Here is a 20623-nt window from a genome sequence, read left to right as displayed (position 1 = left end):
TTCACTCTCTTTTTCTCTCTCTAGGGGCCTCCCTCAAGTTTCCTCTCTTTAGTCCCCCTTTTGAGCTCGAATTAGATCAGTATTTATAGAGAAAGGGAGGGGGCAAGTCTGAATTCATTCAGTTACAGTGCTTGGGATTCAACATAGTTTTTTCATACAAATAGGCAAAGATTCTTCAAAAAAATAGATGCCCGGTCAAGCTTTCCTATTTAGTGAAACATTTTCTTTGATTTGGGGGTGGTTTTCACGGGTTTTGTGCATCCAATGGAAGCTTGGGGTGTGTTTGTCATGGCTGTCTCATATTTGGGGCTGTCAATGGTAGAAAATGTAAATTTGATAACTTTTAAAATGCTATTTCGTCTTTTCTTGACCTTAAGTAAGGATATCTTAGGTTTTTAGCGTTTTTGGGTCTATTAGTCTTTGTTTCATTGGTCCAAGTGTTCTAATGAGTCAAGAATGAGTCTGACATCAGCCATCACCCTTTTGAGGCTTCAGGTTGGGACAGATGATGTGGCAATTTAATATGGTGCGTCAAAATGGTATTTTTATGGTTTAATAGTTAAACAGATGAATTAGGAAGTGAAATTTGACGTGTTAGGGTTTTTGGGTCTCTGAACACAATGGTGATGTCTGATTGGTTAAATAGGGTCGGGTTGATTGAGATATCTGGCTAACAAGTTTGGACCAACAAAATTTGCTGAAATAGAACCACTGTTTGATGAAGGGCCAAACGGGGGAATTTTGGGATTGAATTTGGTGGGTTGGCACTTTTGAACATCTTGAATTTAATGGGAGTGATGGATCTTTTATCAAAGGTGTGGATTAATAGATTTAGTTTAGATCATGGTCTTAGCTTATGGTTTTTCAATCAATGAGAGGGTCCGAAATGGAATCTTACTTTTTTAACGGTCAAACAGAGACGTTTGGTCCTGAAATTTGACGTGTTGGGTTTTTTATATCTTCGAACACAATGATAAGGTCTGATCGGTCATATGAAATTGGGATGCCGGATAGTAAGCTCTAATATATGAGATTTGTTGAAATAGGATTTAGGCTTGATAGGGGGTCAAATGGGGGAATTTTGAGCTACAATTTGGTGGGCAGGCATGGATTAAGGGAAGGAAAGAACAAGGAACTTAGTCAGAATCTCAAGCTCTTGTGATAGAAAAGAAAGAAAGACAGGGAAGGAGTAAGAGCAGAGGTCCCCGAAACAAATATGACAAATCTAGAGGAAGATTCAAGTCCAAGAAAAATATCATTTGTCATCATTGTAATAAACCAAGGGATTACAAGAACGAATGCAGGATCTAGAAAAGAGAACAAGCCAAAGGAAAAGGTGAAGGCAAGAAAGAAGAAAGAGATTTATAGCTATTGCAGCTGAAGGTGCCATTATTGTTTGTGATGATAATTATGTCAATTTTGCATGCCCAATGGGTTATAGATTTGGGTGCTTCTTTTCATGTTATTCCCCTTAGTGAATTTTTCACATCTTACACTACAGGTGATTTTGGACATGTTCGTATGGGGAATGTTAGTTGGCATGAGAGATATTTGTTTAGATAGCAATATTGGTTACAAATTAATTTTGAAGTATGTCAGACATGTTCCTGATATCCGCTTAAATCTTATTTCCACTAACAGGTTAGATGATGAAGGTTATGCAAACACCTTCACTGAAGAAAAATTGAAGCTTAGTCGAGGTTCACTCATTGTGGCAAAGGGAAAGAAGCACAATACTTTTTATGTGATGCAAGCAAGGTTGAGCAAAGGAGAGGTGAATGTAGTTCATGATTCATTCATTGAGCTTTACTACCGGAGGCTTGGACATTTGAGTGAAAAAGGACTTTAGATACTTTTAAGAGAAAATCTTCTTCCTAATGTGAAATGTATGTCTCTTGAAATATGTGTACATTGCTTAACTAGCAAATAGAGTAGAGTTGTATTTCATAAATTTCCTCCACCTAGAAAGCCTCATGTTTTAGGCTTAGTTCACACTAATGTTTGTTACATGAAAGATAAATCTCTTGGTGGTGCATTATATTTTGTGACATTAATTGGTGATCACTTCAGAAAAGTGTAGACATTTGCCTTGAAATCTAAAGATTAGGTGTTGGATGTTTTCAAGTATTTTCATGCTAAGGTTGAAAGAGAAACAGGGAAAATGTTGAAGTGCATCCGAGCTGATAATGATTTGAATATAGGGGTCATTTTGAAGAATATTGCAAGATCCATGGTATCAGGCTTGGGAAAAGTGTTCCTAAGATTCCTCAACACAATGGAGTAGTAGAGAGAATGAATAAAACAATCACTGACAGAATCAGGTGCATGCTCTCTCATGCTAAATTACCTAAATCATTTTGGGGTGAGGCTATGAGAACTATAGTTGACCTCATCAACCTTTCTCTTTCAGTTCTTTTAAATGGAGATACTGCAAAGAGAGTTTGGACAGGGAAAGCCATATCATACAGTCATTTAAAAAGGTTCAATTACAGGGCATTTGTTCATATTCCTAGAGATGAAAGATCCAAGATTGATGACAAAGCTAAACAATTCATTTTCTTAGGCTATAGGCATGAAGAGTTTGGGTATAGGTTATGGGATCTAGGGGACAAGAAAGTGATCAGAAGCAGGGAAGTTGTATTTATTGAGAACCAAACAATTGAAGATATAAAAAATTGAGAAGCCAAAATCCTCTGTTGATGTTCCAATCAACTTGGATCCAGTTTCCCCACCTACAGTTGATGGTGATCATGGGGGAGTTGTACCAAATGAACAGGATGATGCAGTCAGTGATAAAACTCCTATAAATGAAAATATAGAGGAAGTGCAAAATGAACAGGTACCTCCAATTCCTTCACCACAAGTTTAGCCTAGAAACTCAACTAGAGAGAGAAGACCTTCCACTAGGTATCCTCCACATGAGTATGTGATGTTAACGGATGGGGGAGAGCCAGAGACTTATCAAGAGGTTATGTCACATGACAAGAAAGATGAGTGGCTGAAAGCAATGCAAGAGGAATTAAAATCCTTGCATGAGAATTACACCTATGACTTGGTTAAACTACCAATGGGGAAAATGGCATAAAAAATAAATGGGTTTACAAACTGAAATCTGATGAGAGTGGCTCACAACTAAAATACAAGGCAAGCCTGGTTGTGAAGGGTTTCAGTTAGAAAAAAGGGTGTCGACTTTGAAGAAATATTCTCTCCTATGGTGAAAATGTCTTCCATTCGAGTTGTACTTGGACTACCTATAAGTCTAAATTTGGAAGTTGACCAGGTTGATGTGAAGACTGCCTTCCTTCATGGTGATTTAGAAGAAGAAAATTGTACGGAGCAATCATAAAGATTCAAAGAAAAAGGAAAAGAACATTTGTTGTGCAGGTTAAAGAAAATCTTGTATGGCTTAAAACAAGCATCAAGACAATGATACAACAAATTTGACTCTTTCATGATTGATCATAGGTACACTAGGACCACTTCAGATCATTGTGTATTTATAAAGAAATTTTCTGATGGTGATTTCATTATTCTCTTGATTTATGTTGATGATATACTTATAGTTGGCCATGATTCTAGAAAGATTGACATGTTGAAAAATGAGGTTAGCAAGTCTTTCGCAATGAAGGACTTGGGACCGACTAGATAGATTCTTAGTATGAAGATCTCTCGAGACAGACAAAATGGGAAGTTATGGTTATCCAAAGAAAAATATATCAAGAAGGTTCTTAAGAGATTCAACATGAGCAATGCAAAACCAATTACTACTCCACTTGTTGGTCATTTCAAGCTCAACACTAAACAATGTCCTATAAGTGAGAAAGACAAAGTAGAAATGAAGAAAGTGCCTTATGCTTCAGTAGTTGGTATTTTAATGTATGTTATGGTGTGCACGAGATCAGATATTGTTTATGTTGTTGGTATAGTTAATCGGTTTCTCTCTAACCTTGGCAAAGAACATTGGATAACAGTAAAATGGATATTCAGGTATCTCAGAGGTATTTCTCAGATATGCTTATGCTTCGGGAATAATAAAGTCATGTTGAATGGGATACAGACATGGTTGGTATTGTTGACTCCCAAAAGTCTATTTTGGAATACTTAATGACTTTTGTAGGGGAGCAATTTAATGGCAATCCAATCTTCAAAAGTGTGTTCCATTGTCCACCATAGAGGGTGAATACATTCCAAGTATAGAAGCTTGTAAGGAGGTCCTTTGGTTGAAGAAGTTCCTACAAGAATTAGGCATGAAGCAAGAAAGATGTGTTCTTTATTGTGATAGTCAAAGTGCTATCCATCTCTCTAAAAATCCAACTTTTCACTCAAAATCCAAGCACATTAGTGTAAGGTACCATTGGATTCGGGATGTGTTGGATATGAAGTTGTTGAATATTGAAAAGATTCATACTTATGAGAATATTGCAGATTTGTTAACAAAGTTTTTGCCTAGAGACATTTGAATTCTACAAAGAAGCTGTGGGCTTGATAAAACCCCCTTATGAGTTGGAGGGGGAGAATTGTTGGGCGTGGGTCCAACTCATATGAGGGGCCCACCCCACTTTTACATGTCCCCAGAAGGAGACGTATAGTAGAAGCCAAAAAGGCTTTCGCCTTTTTTTGTTTTTGGGTTTCATATGTTCGTAACCACCGAACTGAGAAAAACATGTGAGAAGAAAACAAAAAAACCGAGGGTTTCTGGGTTTCAAGTTTTTGAAGAAGAGAGTTGATTTTTCTGCTCCATTCAAGGCCAAGCTCGGAGGTGTTTCAAGCCTGTTCTTGATGAGATTAAGTGCTGGAGTTAAGAATCTCACTCTAGTTCAGTTTGTTGATTCTTCTTTCTTCTTCTTCTCAGTTTAGATTTACAACAACTTGGTGAGATCTAAACCTTTGTTTTTGTTGTATCCACTTTGCATTCGGTGATGTTAATGCTGTATTTGTGATCCAAGGATTATTTCCTTGATGTTTGTAAGCCTTTAGTTGCAACTAGAGATGACTACTATACCCATTAATTTCTGAATCAGTGGAAGACTTTTATGGATCGTAGGTCCCGTGGTTTTTCCCCCCATTTTGGGGTTTTTCATATAAAAATTTTGGTGTACTATTATGTGGTGACTACTATTTGCATTTTTCTATTACTTGGTTGAATTGCTTATTTGTTATCATTGTTGTTGATAAATCTATTTCAATACACAAATTTAGGGGAAAGGTTTTTGCTGTCCTGTGATTGTTTTTACACTCATTTTTGCTACTGTAGTATATCTTTCCCAACATCCCCTCTCTCTCAAGCCATGTTTGATTTGAAAGAAAAAGTAAGAAAATGCTTTCCTACCTTTTCCTTCAAACCAAACATAACCTCAATGTCTCTTTTCTTCACTCTCTAGTGCTCTCTGATGTATCTGTTTGAGTGGTGTCTGGGGTCTAGTTATCCCGCCTTGCTCCTCATCTACCGAAAAGAATAACCCCTCTCCAAAATCGGTAGTAGCGGGAATCGAATCCGTACTTCTGATCGATCAAACAAGGCACACTCAGTTGGCAATAGTCACTCAGTTGATGGTTAGGTGGCTAGCTGCGAGGCATATGATATTTTCGGTGTATGAGTGTGCCTGGAATAGGAAGTATTTGACACGTGGCAATACTTTTACCTATTCCACGCGGGGCCTCGAACAGAAAGGGAATGGAGGTTGTTGGACTATGGACTTTGGCAGTATATATAAAAGCCATACAGTTCCACAGCCCCCAAACCATCATCGCCTTTTCTGATTCACAAAATCGTATATATCGCCGGTTGGTGTAGTTGGTTTTTTATTTATATAACCTGATAGATAACTTCTACATAGATCTAGAAAGGGAGAATGCCGAGAGACAGGAAGATAGGGGTGGCGTTGGACTTCTCGAACAGCAGCAGGAGCGCTCTCAACTGGACGATTGAAAACCTGCTGGATAAGGGCGATACCCTCTACGTCATTCACGTCAAATACGACAAAGGCGACGAGGCCCGACACGTTCTCTGGGCTAACACCGGTTCCCGTCAGTATTACTAACTTACACACATTGACATTGACACATCGATCGCTTCACTAGTTCACCTGTATTTACCTCTTAGTTTGTCTCTTATGTTTCTTCTTGACGGTTGGATTTCAATTGGCTGATAGCAACCGCTCTAATTCCGTTGTCGGAGCTGCTAGACCCTGAGCTGATGAAAAAGTACGACATTCAAATGGCTCCCGATGTTTTGGATTTGCTTGAAACCGCTTACACAAAGGAGGTTAATTAGATTATATTTATATACATTAATTACAGCATGCATTTTAATTCTAGTACTATACTAGTAGTTTTGTCTTTTGTGATGTTGACAAACGGCCGGGGATTTAATTTGTGCAGGCCACCGTGGTAGGGAAATTGTATTTGGGTGATGCAAGAGATAAACTGTGCTCAGCGGTTGAGGATCTGAAGCTGGACTCCTTGGTTATGGGCAGCAGAGGACTAAGCACCATTAGAAGGTTCCATTTTATCATTTTCTTTTTTAATTAATTATTATTAATTCCTTCTCTCTCTCTTTCTCCTTCTCATGCATGCCTTCTGCTTGGTGTTAGGATCTTATTGGGGAGCGTGACCAATCACGTGATTACACATGCGTCCTGCCCAATAACCATCGTGAAAGAGCCCAAGAGCGAGTGAGGTGTAACGGGAATTCTTCCAGAATTTGACCTTTCTCTCTTTTTTTTTTAATTTAATTAGTTTATTGGTTAGGGTTGGGTCTATATTCTTTGTCCTTGATTGTTTGTTCCGTACGTAGACAGTCGTTTGATTTTACGTGATAATTCCCTCAACTCTCAATTTCCTTCTTTTTCTCTTATTTTCTGTCGACCAAACACAGCAATTATAGCCGAGTTCGGCTTCTATAAAGGCTTGGGACGGGCGTGCGGCATTGTCGTAGTTTCAACTTTCAACAAGCAACTCATTTTATGTTTTAACTTTTAACAATTCACTGCTCATCCAATTTCCAATATAAAACAGAGAATTATGTAGATTGTGTTTAAATAAATATCCTTCAGGATTTGTGCTTTTGAAGTCCAAAAGTTCGTAGGTAAAGCCTTTAAGCTTTGGGGTTTAATAATGAATGCCTTGGCTTTTAGATTGTTATGGTTTTAAAAGTCGACTTCTACACTAACATCCAATTTATCATGCAAGAGAATGTATCTAGGTGTTCGGATCTGTAACTCAGAAGATCTCTACCCACACCCACCCAAAGACATTGCAACGGTACATGGGTAAATTTCCTCTACTTGTATATGGCCATTCATGGGGGAAATGTTTCTATGTATGGTTTTAATGTTTTATGGGTAGTGGGGGTAGCAGATTTGGAGTCAGTATCTGGTGTTTCATTAGGCAATTGATGTATCATTGAATAATGGTGACTAAATCTTAGGACCCATTTGGGATGGCTGAAGCTTTGATTGAGCTGTTTTCACTAAGCAATTTTGAAGAAATTATTAAAACAAGTTTTAGGGAAAACTAATAATTTAATTGAATGATAACATATTTGGGATTTCCGGAATTTTTTACTAAGGTCTCATTCTTTTTTTGGTAAGTTACTTATCTGGTGTGAATGCAATTAGCTGAGTAAGTTTTTCTTGGAAAACACTTGCCCAAATAAGTGCATTTATCCATGTTCTTTTATTTCTTAGGTAAACAAGGCAATGACCATTTTAGTCATAGAAATCCATTATTAAAATGGACATTTTTTGTTCCATTCAAATCTTGACAACTGTCCCCCTATGTGGGAAAGTTATTTATCCACCTACGAGATGGTTATCATTTTCCTAGGTAAAAGTTATTTATCCACTTACGAGATGGTTATCACTTTCCTGGGTAAGTGATACCCAGGAAAATAAACTTTCTCTAATCCCCAAGCTGAAAAAAGAACATAGGATTATCCCATTGATCAACTTTCCCCCCTCTCCAAATCCATAAAAGAGCGCCCCCTAAACATAACTTATAAATTGTCCATGTGGATCCCATCATGTACAGCTAGAAGACACTGTGTGAAAAGCCCTTTTAAATGCCCATTTGGGAGGGCTTCAGCCTTGATTAAACTGTGTTGACTGAGCAGTAAAGAAACTACCAAAACTAGCTTCTTTGAAAAATCAATTTCTTAACTGAATAAAAGCATATTTGGGTTTTTCACAAAAATAATTTCTAGACTTTCCATGTGTGGCATACCTTGCAAAGATAAAATCCATTGCATGAAATCTCTCCCATTTGTAGGTTCATCTTCATAATTTTTTCTCACTGATGACATTTGAAGAACAATTTCTTATTAGAGTCTATTTGTTCGAATCTAAAGACCGATTAATGGAGTTGAAATCAACTCCCCACAAAGATAGTTTTTCACAACGTCTTACAGCACATCCCTGCCGTGTATTGAGAACATCTCCCAATAATAATATCAGAAATGATGAAACGTCATTGGGAGATGTTCCCAATAGACAGCAGGGATGTGCTGTGGGATGTTATGGAAAACTATCTTGTGGGGGGCTGATTTGTACTCCGACTACTGATATTTCAATACCATCTAATCTGCCTTGAATTTTTTGTATCCATCCAGAAATCATCAATTTACCCTTCAAGTGCCATTTAATTTCAGCTTTTAACTTCATTCTGCTATAATGGTCTGCTGGAATGAGGTGGATGGTTAGAAAGGCATTCTTGTAGCCTTTATAAAAGAACGCTCTGTCATTTATAATTTATAGCCATTGCTACCACATAATCAATATGGACAAAGTTCGAAGTTGCTATACGATTTTCCTGACATTTCCTTCCTAGCCACAATTTTCAGCTATAAATTAAAATCAGGAACTATCTAGCTATTGAGCTTCTATGTAATCAAACTGAATATGCACTAGGCATGAAAAGCTGAGATTGTATGGATATGGTTTCATAACCAGATCAGATGATGAAGAAACTGATTCTCTTCAGGCATCATTTCTCAATCCTTGGAGAGGAGATATATATGATGGTTCCTCCATCATTCCAACTCCAAAAGATATGAATAAGATTGCAAACAAGATGCACGCTGGTCATACTGTGACCGAGCCAAAGGGATGAGGAGGTGATTTTCAGTTAACTGCAAACTTACTGATCCCATGAGAAAATTTGATATGTAGAGAGACTTTTAAGCACTTGCATCCGTCTCGTTACTTGTATTGCCTTCATCAATTTTCTTTTGCTCAGAGACCTGGTTTGCATTTAAGATAAGTGAAGAGGTCCTAAGTCCCTTAGGCATGGTTTCTCATTATTGACTTTCTAAAAACAATTGAAGTCATAACCAAGGGCTGAATACATGGTTTACTATGGCGGTGTTTGGCAATGATGCCGTTACCCGGCCCAGAAAAATGGAAAGATATTTGGTTCTGTTTTTTCAGAAAAAAACGTTGTCCCAGACCATGCCTTGAAAATTAGGAAAGCATGGTCTGAGGAAACATCGAATTCAACGTTTCCTGAGATTCCTGCCTGTTGATGCCAATGATACAATGATGTGGTACCATTGTGGCATTATCTGAAATGTTGGATAATATAGACCAATGCTGAAAATGGTTATATAGCACTGGTATCAAATTAAACCAGTGCTGTTTCCCTAGAAAACATCCTTTGTTGCAGCATTGATGCCAAACAAGAAGAAAAAAAGGGAGCCATTTTCTAAAAAAACAGTGCAACAGACCCTCATTCATACAGCACCATTTTCTCAGAAAATGGCTCTAAAACAATGGCAACAATACCAAACACCAGCTATGAAATTCTCTGGACAAATTAAGGACACTTGACATATGGTATGGCCAGAGGAAAAAAAATTAGCTGTTGGGGGCCAACAGCCTATGCTGTTGAGAACACTTTTGGGAATGCCACTTTACGATAGAATGGGGTGAAATTGTAATGCCCGCTATTTATTTTTACCCATAAACATAGACATGGGCATAAATTGATGAACGTGTCCAGCCCAAAAACGCTCTCAACAGCATAGACTGTTGGCCTCCAACAGTCAAAGACTCAAAGTTAACCCTACCCAGAGGGTCTCCCTATCTGATTTGAGGGTCTGGGCTTTACCAGATTAACCATCGACATAGCAAAGTCTATTGCCACATGACAAAGTTACTGGACACATAATTATAAATTCACCTGGGCTTCTTGGCGGACCAGCCCTTTTGGATGTTTGAATATATTTTAAGAACCCACCGAGATAGGCTAATGAAAGACGAATAATCGGGCCAAAAGTTCATTCAAGCCCAGCCCATGGTATCTAATACCTTTGTAGCTTTGCCAAAGCTTGGCCAACAGTAAGCAGAGTCCTAATTCCTAAAGCTCTACCGAGTCAGGTGAACCTATTTGCGAATACGATCCTCCGGCTCCTGTTGAATCATTTCTTATCCTTCTTCCGTAGCCATATCTTATCTTCTCTTGCACTCCAAGGGAGTCTCCATGGTGCAGCAAATTCGATTAAATGGTGGCAAATTTGGTATGGTGGAACATGTTACTTCATGATTGTTCATTGTAGCACATAACATCGGCCAACGGAGAGAGAGAGGAGAGTTGCAAAGGTGGTACATCGATTGGTATTTGGTAAAACCTATCGCATTTTTTCAGAAATTGTGAATAATATTGTGACCCCATATTAGCCTAGATGTAATTCCAGTTTCCATTGGATGCGTATAAGAGATTTGATTTTGGGCTTTTTGGTGGGATATTCTTAAAACTAGAAATTAACTTTTAGGGGGTATTCGTTTTTTGGATTTTGGGAGGGGGGGAAAGTTGGTCAAGGGGATTTTGGTTTCTATTGACCAAGAATCCAATGTTCTTTTTTTAGATTTATGTATTCATCTCTTAAGTGGGTAAATAACTTTTCCACTTAGGTGAAATTGTCAATACTTGAATAGGACAAAAATACCCTTTTTAATAATAGATTTTTATGACTAAAATAGTCATTACCTTATTTACATGAGAAATTAAAGAACATAGGCAAATGCAGTTACTTTGATAAGTTTTTCCTGAAAAACATTTACCTAGGTAAATAACTATCCAAAAAGCGAACAGAGCCTTACTAATTGGTTAATGTGTCTGCTCAAAGTTGATAAATCTAGCAACTCTTCGTAATGAGTTCATGTGGGAATTGGGATTCAATAAGCTTTTTAAAGTCGGTCATTTTTACATATCAAAGCTAGGGTTCTTGAATAAAGAGTGTTAATGAAGACAATATTAGGAAATCGATTTCTGAAACAAAGTGACCCAATTTTCGTTTGTAGAAGAGAATCAATCATCAACTGCCTCCTTTCGAAAAGATGAATCCTTCAATTCCATTCAGATTCATCTAATATTGTATTTCTTTTGTTACAAAATAAGTCAACAAATATTTAAATTTACTGCTTGAACCCGTATTGTCCTTCCCCCATTTTTCAAAGCTAGGATTTTCAAACAATGTTTCACACTTTTCAAGTGGAAATATTAAGTGTACACAGGAGCATGAACATCCTCAAAAATGATGCAATATATGTAGTGCTAATGAAGTCTTGGGAACTGGGAAGTTAAAGGTCCAATTCCACTTGAAAGTCTTCTTCATCCTACATAAAACCTGTCGGCCTGGTTAGAATTTGTCAAACTTATGGCATATGCCCGCCTAGGGCTGTCAAATAAACTCCCAATGTCTCACACCCGTTTTGACTCCGAATCCGAATTTTCCGGATTAAGATGCTAGATGTTGCATCCGATAATAAATCAGTTTGGGTGTGGATTTAAAGATTAAAAACTAAGTCCAATATAAAATTTATCATTGCTGAATTTAATATTTTTATATTTACATGCATCATTATGTATAATTTAAAAAATAATTAAATTTTAATTTTTGGTCATTTATACTATAGATTCAACTTTGATTTATTTATATTTTCTAAAAACTATTAAAATATCATATGTTATTAATAAAATGAGTTAAATATTGATACTATATTGCATGAATAAAATGAATAAAAAAATAATATGTATGAAACTTGAACCTATGACAAATGTAGTATAAACATGTACAACATTCAAACCAAATTTAGGAATGGGATAAGGATACATCCATATTCGGTCCAATTATAAATGGGTCGAATTCGGGTCACCCTTAATGGGATCTAATTCGGAATTAAATTTGGAATAACATTTGCAGCTTACCATAGGAAGAATACCAATAGGTTAAAAGGTCAACGCTAGAGCAAAGAAACAGATGATAATGCAGTAGTTCAAATTCGAAAAGCTTACTATGTTTGAAAGGAAGCCCTTTTATCTATAAAGTATACACACCACTTGTAAAGTTCAAAATCAAAAGTTGGAATCGAAATTTAGCCGTTAACTCATGTGTACAACGTATGAGCCAAAGTCTATGTTTTTATGTTTTAATTTAAATCCCCCGCAAAACTATACGTTAAACGACACAGGAAGTCAACATTTCAAAACGGTTCAAAGTTCGAACAGCTCGGCCGACGGCCGTTTAGCCTGAGAAACGAGGATCGTGGGAAGGTGTAAAAGGCTTAACAAAAAACAAAAAGGAAAGGAGAATGTCTAACGGTTCAAAGTTCGAACAGCTCGGCCGACGGCCGTTTAGCCTGAGAAACGAGGATCGTGGGAAGGTGTAAAAGGCTTAACAAAAAACAAAAAGGAAAGGAGAATGTCTAGTTGTCTATTATCAATTCAATTTTATCATGATTCACCAATCTCAAGGCTGCCAAAGTGGACCCTCCGCCTTCATGACCAGAGCAAGGACCAAGGACCACCACCTACATCTTAAATAAATGAAATAATATTATTAGTATACTTTGCTTTTATGGAGATTAAACTATAAAACATTAAATAATTCTGATTAATGAAGTTAATACACGTGGACATTGGAGCCGGAAGAGAAATTAATTCAGAGAAGTATGATGCATCCGATGCAAATTCTGAATTCCAGCCCCCCCCCCCCCCCCCCTACTATTAGCCCTCTCCCCCTTATAAACAACATCCTGCCTGTGAATTCAAGATGCATTTCCCCTGTACTTTGGGATTATAAAATTCTGATCTGAGTTGATTAGTCATTCTTCTAAATTAATTTTGTTGCCTCTATTCTACCGTATTCTGATAGTGCCACTAAAATATTTCGTTTAAATAATTAATTAATGCAACCAAGGAGTGGAATCCCTCTTTTATTGTTGGAATTGTAGGAACAAACTAGTTAATTGAGATATTATCCAAAAAAAAAAAAAAACTAGCTAATTGAGAGGAGAGACAGAGAGTGCCCATTGTCTGTAATGTAAGATCTCCAGTTCTCTACCAACCACCAACTAATATGGAATTGTGTGGATTTTCAAGCGTCCATGTTTGCGGTCTTCAATTCGAGCCTCAGCCCAATTGATTTTCCGGGCTCAAGCTTTGCCAGTCGAATTTGTTATAATTAATTCACAGAGATCAAGAGATCCTCTTCTCAGTACTGAGAATACTAACACTTTTTGTAGGGAATCCTTAGGCAGTTAGGACCCAACCACCTTAGGGGCTAGGGCAGGGCTTTGAGTGTGGTTAGGTACGCACTAAACACTTTTTCAGCTTTCTAAAAGCCATACCCAATTCAATATATTTATTTTTTGACGTCAATTCAATGGTTTCCAGGGGAAAATTTTAGGCCTCAAAACATAGAGCATTTAACAGGTAGCATTTTTTTCAACAGAAAATAGAAAAAACAGAGGGCATTTAACACTTAAAATTTTCTTTTCTTTTTCTTATTTGGTTTTCATTTTCCCACCATTCCTATTTTGGTTGCTTGGTGGAATCTGAGGTATGGGATAAATGAAAGTCGAGAAAACGACAAACATCATCAAAGCGAAAGTCGTCGCTTTGTGTAATACAAACGGCTATCAGATATAGGGTCTTCTTTTCCCCTTTCTAACTTTAGTTTAAAAAAAGGATACACATCCTACTAGCCGTTAAGGAAAAAGGACTTTTTCAGTTGGAACAACCGGCAACATAATCAAGGAAAGAGAATATTATTAACAGAACAGAAAGATGTTGGGGAACACAAAGCCTTACAAGGAAAGTAAGAAGAGAGAGAGAGAAGAGATCAACAATTTCCCAAGCTATGTCTCCCCCATTATCATTTCTCCTCTACTTTATTATTGTGGGTCCAGAGAGATCAACAATTTTACTAAACTTTGATCTAAGATCCTAAGATCCTAAGATCGTGCCAACATGTTACATGTCTGTTCAGTAGGCGTTTGGTGTGGTCCGTTTTCCGTCCACCAGAAATGCTCACATCTATCTTCTTATCCAAACATGTCATAAATAGTCAAAGCTTGGGGGGGCTTGTGTGTTGCAGCAAAAGCTGCAAAACATCCAAAGAGGGTTCAAAAGAGACGTTTAGTTAAGACTTAAGAGAGATTATGTGGTCCAGTTCCGCTGTCCTCCTTCCTACCAAGGAGGGAAGGACCACGACCAACCCCCCTTAAGGCCTTAACCCTCCGTTCTGCTGGACTGGGGCCTGGGCCCTGGAAGGGACAATGAATAATGAATTTACTGGAAAGCCCTTGGCTTATAGTTTCTATTGTCCATCTAGAACGGGACACACAACATCAAAATTGCCAACTGCCAAGCTTAATCTTATAACGACTGGATGCCCCCAAATTTGTAACGACAGTAATTCCTTGTAAACAAGTTTCCAAGTTGCCATCCATGATCCATGTGGTGCGTGGCTCACGACTCACGAGCAAGTTTGCCTTTGGTTGGAGTTGGGCCACCTAATTCTACACCTGTTAAGCTTGGATGCATATAAGGCCCAAACATTATTTCTTTGCCAAATCCAAATCTCAATTACTAGACTCTGTCTTATTATTGTTTAGTACTGGACTATTAAATGGGGCCTTCTTGAGAATTGACGAAACTTGTTTCGGCCCATAATTTTGATGGTCCCCCAGTCCACTGGTCCAGGCTCCAGAGTGTATACTAAGCTTCCTTTTTATTCACATTGCTTCCAAGATAGCGCACTATCAACAGACGCTACTGTTGTTAGGTCTCCGTGTATTGAACGACAGACTACACACTCAGGGCCGAGATGCCAACCAAGCAACCTCACAGAATCACAGCCCCATAAAGGTCGTTTCACACCAAACGCTCCAAACCCAAGTGCCCATTCTAACATAAAGGGGTTAAATGGAAATCCACACGATGGCAGATCCGTCATTTACGACTCCAGCGTTATTTTATAATTTTTTTTTCAAACGGATTTGGAAAATTTGTACAATGTTTTAGTGTTTGAAGCCTTTGAATCTCCTTTTAAAGTGCAATGAAAATCAATTCAAGAGACGGTTATCATTTAGATTGAAACCAGGAGAAATGGTGGTGGAGGAACTCTGAAAAGAGAAAATCAAATAAAAAAAGAGAAGCTAGCCTCGTCTCTCAGATGTCCTGTGTTTGAGCAAGTTTAGTAATCATGACCAACTTCACTCCTCCCATATAAATATACGAAGTTCCTCCACACACACCTAGAGACATAGACAAGGCGCAGACAAAAACAAACCATAAATACACCCCTATTTTCCTTCATACGCCTAAGAAATGTTTGAAACCTTATGGATAGAGCTTCTTCCCAAGAAGAAGAAGAAAGACAAACAACAGTGCAGGAGCTCAAGCTTTGTCTGCCACTAGCGAAGCTTAGAACCTCTGCTGATGTTAGCCCGTTTTCTGCATTGAGCTTTTGGGTTTCGAAATCTCTACGTAGCTTGTCTTTCAGAGCTCGAGTTTCAAATGGGGTCGTTTTAAGAAGGGTCCTTGGTTCGGGTTTGGTCGTGAAGAGCTCATTTTTCTGTGGTTCTGCTGGTTTTATCGAATCAACGGAGGTTGGGATGGAGAGTTTGGTTGAGAAGAGGGATGTAATTGAAGACAGGAAAGTTGGACTCCATGGAAATGGAGGTGAAAGTGAGCCATTTACGGATTCTGGAGAAGAAGAGTCTCGGGAAAGCAGTTCGTGCAGTTCGAGTTCTGATGCTTTGACGTCTGAAGGAACTACCAACGAAGAACGAAGCCCTAATAGTTCAGAAGAGTCCTCTTCAGCACCATCACTAGGTTGGCCGGTTGGGAAGTCGGAGATGCAAAACTGTTCAATTTCTGATGTCACCGGGGATGAGAAGAAGCCCCATTTGGAAGATAGTAAATTAGAGAAACAAGGGTCAAAGATTTCAGGTATGTAATGTTCTCCTTTTTCCACCTATTATTTCTTCGTTTGTTTGATAATTTTACAACGTCGTTGATTCTGATTTTTTTTTGGGGTTTTCGATAGAGGTTGAACTTATGAAAGAGAGATTCTCAAAATTGTTGCTTGGGGAAGATATGTCGGGATGTGGGAAAGGGGTTTGCACAGCATTGGCCATTTCGAATGCCATTACTAATCTCTGTGGTACGGTTTCTTTTGCCTCTAAGCTCTAATTTATTAGCATTGCTCCATCTCCATTGAAGATCGGCTTTTCTTTGTATTGAAACCTCAATCAGCTTCTCTTTTGATGGTTATTTCCTTCTCTGCATTGTGTTTTAGCTACCCTCTTTGGGCAGCTTTGGAGATTAGAACCTCTACCTCCTGAGAAAAAATCAATGTGGCGAAGGGAGATTGAATGGCTTCTTTGTGTTAGTGACCACATTGTCGAATTGACACCCTCTTGGCAAACATTTCCTGACGGAAGCAAGCTTGAGGTAATCCCAATTAGTTCATCCTTATCTTACGTTTCTTAGTGTTATATGTTATGAACTTGGCACACGAAATTAGTTGTCCATTGAACAGAGAAATAATCCCCTCTACTGGTTAGTGCTGAAATTTGTTGAATGCATAACCCATATTATCCCTTCTCCTTGAACCTTTATTCATTCGTAGTCCTTATATCTGTAAACAGAAAGCATATGCAAATTTTAATAAACAAAAGAAAAGCCAGTGAAATATTAATGTACATTACATATATGGTACTGTTTTGACGAATTTCACTTTCACATTGACATTTCAGGTTATGACTTGCAGACCCAGATCAGACATTTTTATCAATCTCCCAGCATTGCGTAAATTAGACAACATGCTGATTGTAAGATTTATTACTGCTCTTGTCTCCATCCCATAATTTTGAGACGATGAAGTTTCTGAATTCTGCAAATGTTTCTGAAATGTCACTTGCACAGGAAATATTAGATAGTTTTGGCGACACAGAATTCTGGTATGTTGACCAAGGGATTTTAGCTCCAGATGCTGATGGATCAGCCTCTTTTCGTAGACCACTTCAGCGCCAAGTGGACAAATGGTGGCTTCCTGTTCCCCGTGTTCCTCCCGGTGGTCTCCATGAAAATTCAAGGAAACATTTGCAGCACAAGCGTGAATGCACAAACCAAATCCTTAAAGCTGCTATGGCCATCAATAGTACTGCTTTAGCTGAAATGGAAGTCCCTGAATCATACCTGGAATCTCTACCAAAGGTACAGAATTCCTACATGGTGCAATTCTTCTGAATTCTGATTTTATGAGATAAAAGAAAGACTAAATTTTGAGTGCTATTTGGATTTGGGTTTAGAACGGAAGAGCTAGCCTAGGCGATGTGATCCACCGGTATATTACATCAGATCAGTTCTCCCCAGAATGCCTTCTTGATTGCCTTGACCTTTCCTCTGAACACCAAGCTCTGGAGATTGCTAACCGCGTTGAGGCCTCCATATACATCTGGCGTCGAAGAACAAACTCAAAACCCATAAGTAATGCAAACCGCTCCACTTCCAAGTCATCCTGGGAGATGGTCAAGGAGTTGGTGGTTGATGGTGGAGATAAGAGGGAGTTGCTTGCAGATAGAGCTGAGAGCTTATTGCTTTGCTTGCAGCAGCGGTTCCCTGGTCTTCCACAGACATCCTTGGATATGAGCAAGATCCAATACAACAAGGTCTGTATTTCTCACATTCAAAATTGTGGTTCTCATCTATGCCTTCTTCTCCCTCATCTTTATCCACAATTTCAGGATATTGGGAAATCTATTCTAGAGAGCTATTCAAGAGTATTGGAGAGCCTGGCGTTTAATATTATTGCCCGCATTGATGATCTACACTATGTTGATGACTTAACCAAGCATTCGGATCAATATTCTTCGGTTCCCTCAGTCAGTGTGATAGCTCACAAGAGGGTTTCAATTCCATACTCGGTGCCTGTCTCAAGCACTCCATATGCTACAGCTTTTACAACTCCAAGCTTCTCACCTGCACCTTTGGTTAGCGCTGCAAAAGGAGAGAGGTCCCCTTTTCCCAATGGCAACAAGCCACAGCATCGTGGGTTTGGAGTAAAGAAAGTTTTAACAGATTATCTTGGCGTTGATATCAAAGGGAAGAACTCATGCAATTTCCCCGAGGGATCAGATTCAGTAGCAAGCTCAACTCGAGAAGCACTGGCACCTCAATCTGGCATTGCAAGGCAGGAATGCAAGAAAGGAGTCCTAAGCCCTCCATCTAGGAACTAGAGTTATTGTAGGAGAAAATCACTGAGATTTTCCTACAAATTAGTAGGTGGATTCAACAGTTAGAAGGAGAAAATTCCTACAATTTAGCAGGTGGATTGAGGAGTTAGGAGGGTTTACCACCACATTATTGTTTATTTATTTATTTTTTGTTGTAACGAGATTTCTGTTTAGTGGAATGAGCTGAGTTTGATTGATGAATTTTATGAACCTCGTGACTAGATAATTGAGTGACGGAGAGACTTGAAATTGTGATTTCCAAGCCCAATTTTAAACTGTTTTGTTCTCTTTTTTGGAAGAACATGACTGAGCGAAAAAGTTAACCACTGCCTCTCTATTTAGCTGAAGATTACACAATAGGAATGAGACTTTAATTTGTTTTTTTTGTGAAACATGTTTCTGCAAGAATATGCGCTACACAGGTGGACAAGAATCCTTGGAACGTCTCGCATGGTTAACTGGTAAATCACTAGACCAAATGCCCAACTATGGACGGAGTTGCTTGGTAGTCGAGGAAAATAAAATTGTATATATGCAGCATGGGTTTCCCTTTGGGAGATTGATTTAACAGGGAAACTAAGGTCAAGGTCTTTGGTGAGTTAATAAATAAGATCATGACATTTTAATCAGAAATCAATTGAGTCGTTGTAGTATAGTGGTGAGTATTCCCGCCTGTCACGCGGGTGACCCGGGTTCGATCCCCGGCAACGGCGTAAAGTTTTCCCATCTTGGTCTTTTTAATTTAATCCCGCTTGTGGAGGATTTGAAATTTCAAAATCACTCCACAGTAGCCGTTGGGGGCAAACTTGCCGTATCGTGTGCGTGTCGTCTTATGAATTCAGTTGAGAGTTATTTGACTTCACCATCCTCGTGAGAGAGAGACAGAGAGTACGCGAATAGTTAATGGCACATCTGGTGTACGAAATCGAAATGGAATGGAGGTTGTACTTGGATTTGGAGTTTCTAAAGTCTAAACGCTCCAACAGCTTCGCTCCCATGATTTACGTACTACCAGTGCAACTTGTACCAACATGTAGCGTGTCCTTTCTCTAATGGGCCCATCAGGGAGATCAGATGTGATTGATTGGTTTAATATATGATTCTAGCGGGGACCGTGCGATGTACGGAATTTATTAAGCAAACTTAAATAATAGAAAGGGTTATTTATTAAAATATCCTTTATAGTTTTATGAATTTATTAAAATCCACCCTATAATTAGTATTTTATTAAAATATCATTTATAATTTACAATAGAGATTCAATCAATTTTTCATTGGATGATAATGGAAAATGACAATGTTGAGCTTTAATGTTTATTTCAATAAATTTAATCAAAAGAAAATAAAAATAAAAATACCATTTTTGGTCAATTTTGTTTTCTATACAAAAAAAGTTTTAAGAGTATTTTTGGAATGAAAAATCATGGGCCTAATGACCAAATAAACACTCTTTAATGAAAAGTTGATTAAGTAAATAAGTTATAAAATATATGGGATGTCTTAGTAAAATGAAAACTATAAGATATGTTTAAGTAAATATGTAAACCTATAAGGTGTGTAGGAATGGCAACGGGACGGATTCGGGGCTTGGATCATATTCCCCGTCCTCAACCCCGATTTTAAAATTAACCCCCAACCTCGATCCCCAAAGGGGATGGGTTCCCCGTGGGGACCCGAATCCCTAAAATGTTTTCAGATAATAGTATTTTTTAAAATAAATAAAAAATTTTAATTATAAATAATGTTTTAAATATGTTTTGATATATCTAATATAAATAATATAGTAGTATATTTAATATATATATATATATATATTATATAATCGGGGTTGGGGCAAGGCATGGACCTCAATCCCCATCCTCAACTCTGATCCCGACTAGGGATTCCTATTAATCCCCGTCTCGGTCCCTGCCCCGCCAAAACAATTCTCATCCTCAGCCCCATTGGGTCGGGGAAGTCGGGTCCCCGTCGGGGATGGGAAAAATTGTCATCCCTAAGGTGTGTTCTAGGAAATGACCCTAATAGAAACACATAAGAGTATACAATTATTTTATATTTTCAACTTTTTAAATAATTAATAATTATTCATATTCTATATACTA

At 38.1% G+C, this 20623-nt stretch overlaps 2 protein-coding genes and 1 non-coding gene across 3 annotated transcripts; all 3 read left to right on the top strand.

The window, feature by feature from the left end:
* Positions 1-4684: 4684 nt before the first annotated feature.
* On the top strand, positions 4685-6956 carry LOC104601317 (universal stress protein PHOS34-like). Its single transcript, XM_010264604.2, has 4 exons — positions 4685-6027; positions 6153-6265; positions 6382-6500; positions 6594-6956. The coding sequence occupies exons 1-4, from the start codon at positions 5853-5855 to the stop codon at positions 6676-6678; spliced, it is 492 nt and encodes a 163-aa protein (XP_010262906.2). The 5' UTR covers positions 4685-5852; the 3' UTR covers positions 6679-6956.
* Positions 6957-15329: 8373 nt separating this feature from the next.
* On the top strand, positions 15330-18722 carry LOC104601146 (rop guanine nucleotide exchange factor 7-like). The gene is made up of 7 exons (XM_010264374.2): positions 15330-16233; positions 16331-16447; positions 16583-16737; positions 17043-17117; positions 17212-17502; positions 17598-17957; positions 18033-18722. The coding sequence occupies exons 1-7, from the start codon at positions 15624-15626 to the stop codon at positions 18522-18524; spliced, it is 2100 nt and encodes a 699-aa protein (XP_010262676.1). The 5' UTR covers positions 15330-15623; the 3' UTR covers positions 18525-18722.
* Positions 18723-19162: 440 nt separating this feature from the next.
* Positions 19163-19234, top strand: TRNAD-GUC (transfer RNA aspartic acid (anticodon GUC)). The gene has a single exon. It is a non-coding gene; the product is annotated as a tRNA-Asp (tRNA).
* Positions 19235-20623: the final 1389 nt, after the last annotated feature.

Source organism: Nelumbo nucifera, chromosome 2, assembly GCF_055504915.1.
Source record: "Nelumbo nucifera cultivar China Antique chromosome 2, China Antique-T2T, whole genome shotgun sequence".
NCBI lineage: Eukaryota > Viridiplantae > Streptophyta > Magnoliopsida > Proteales > Nelumbonaceae > Nelumbo > Nelumbo nucifera.
The sequence above is the reverse complement of the archived record's forward strand: the minus strand, read 5'-3'. Positions and strand labels throughout refer to the sequence as shown.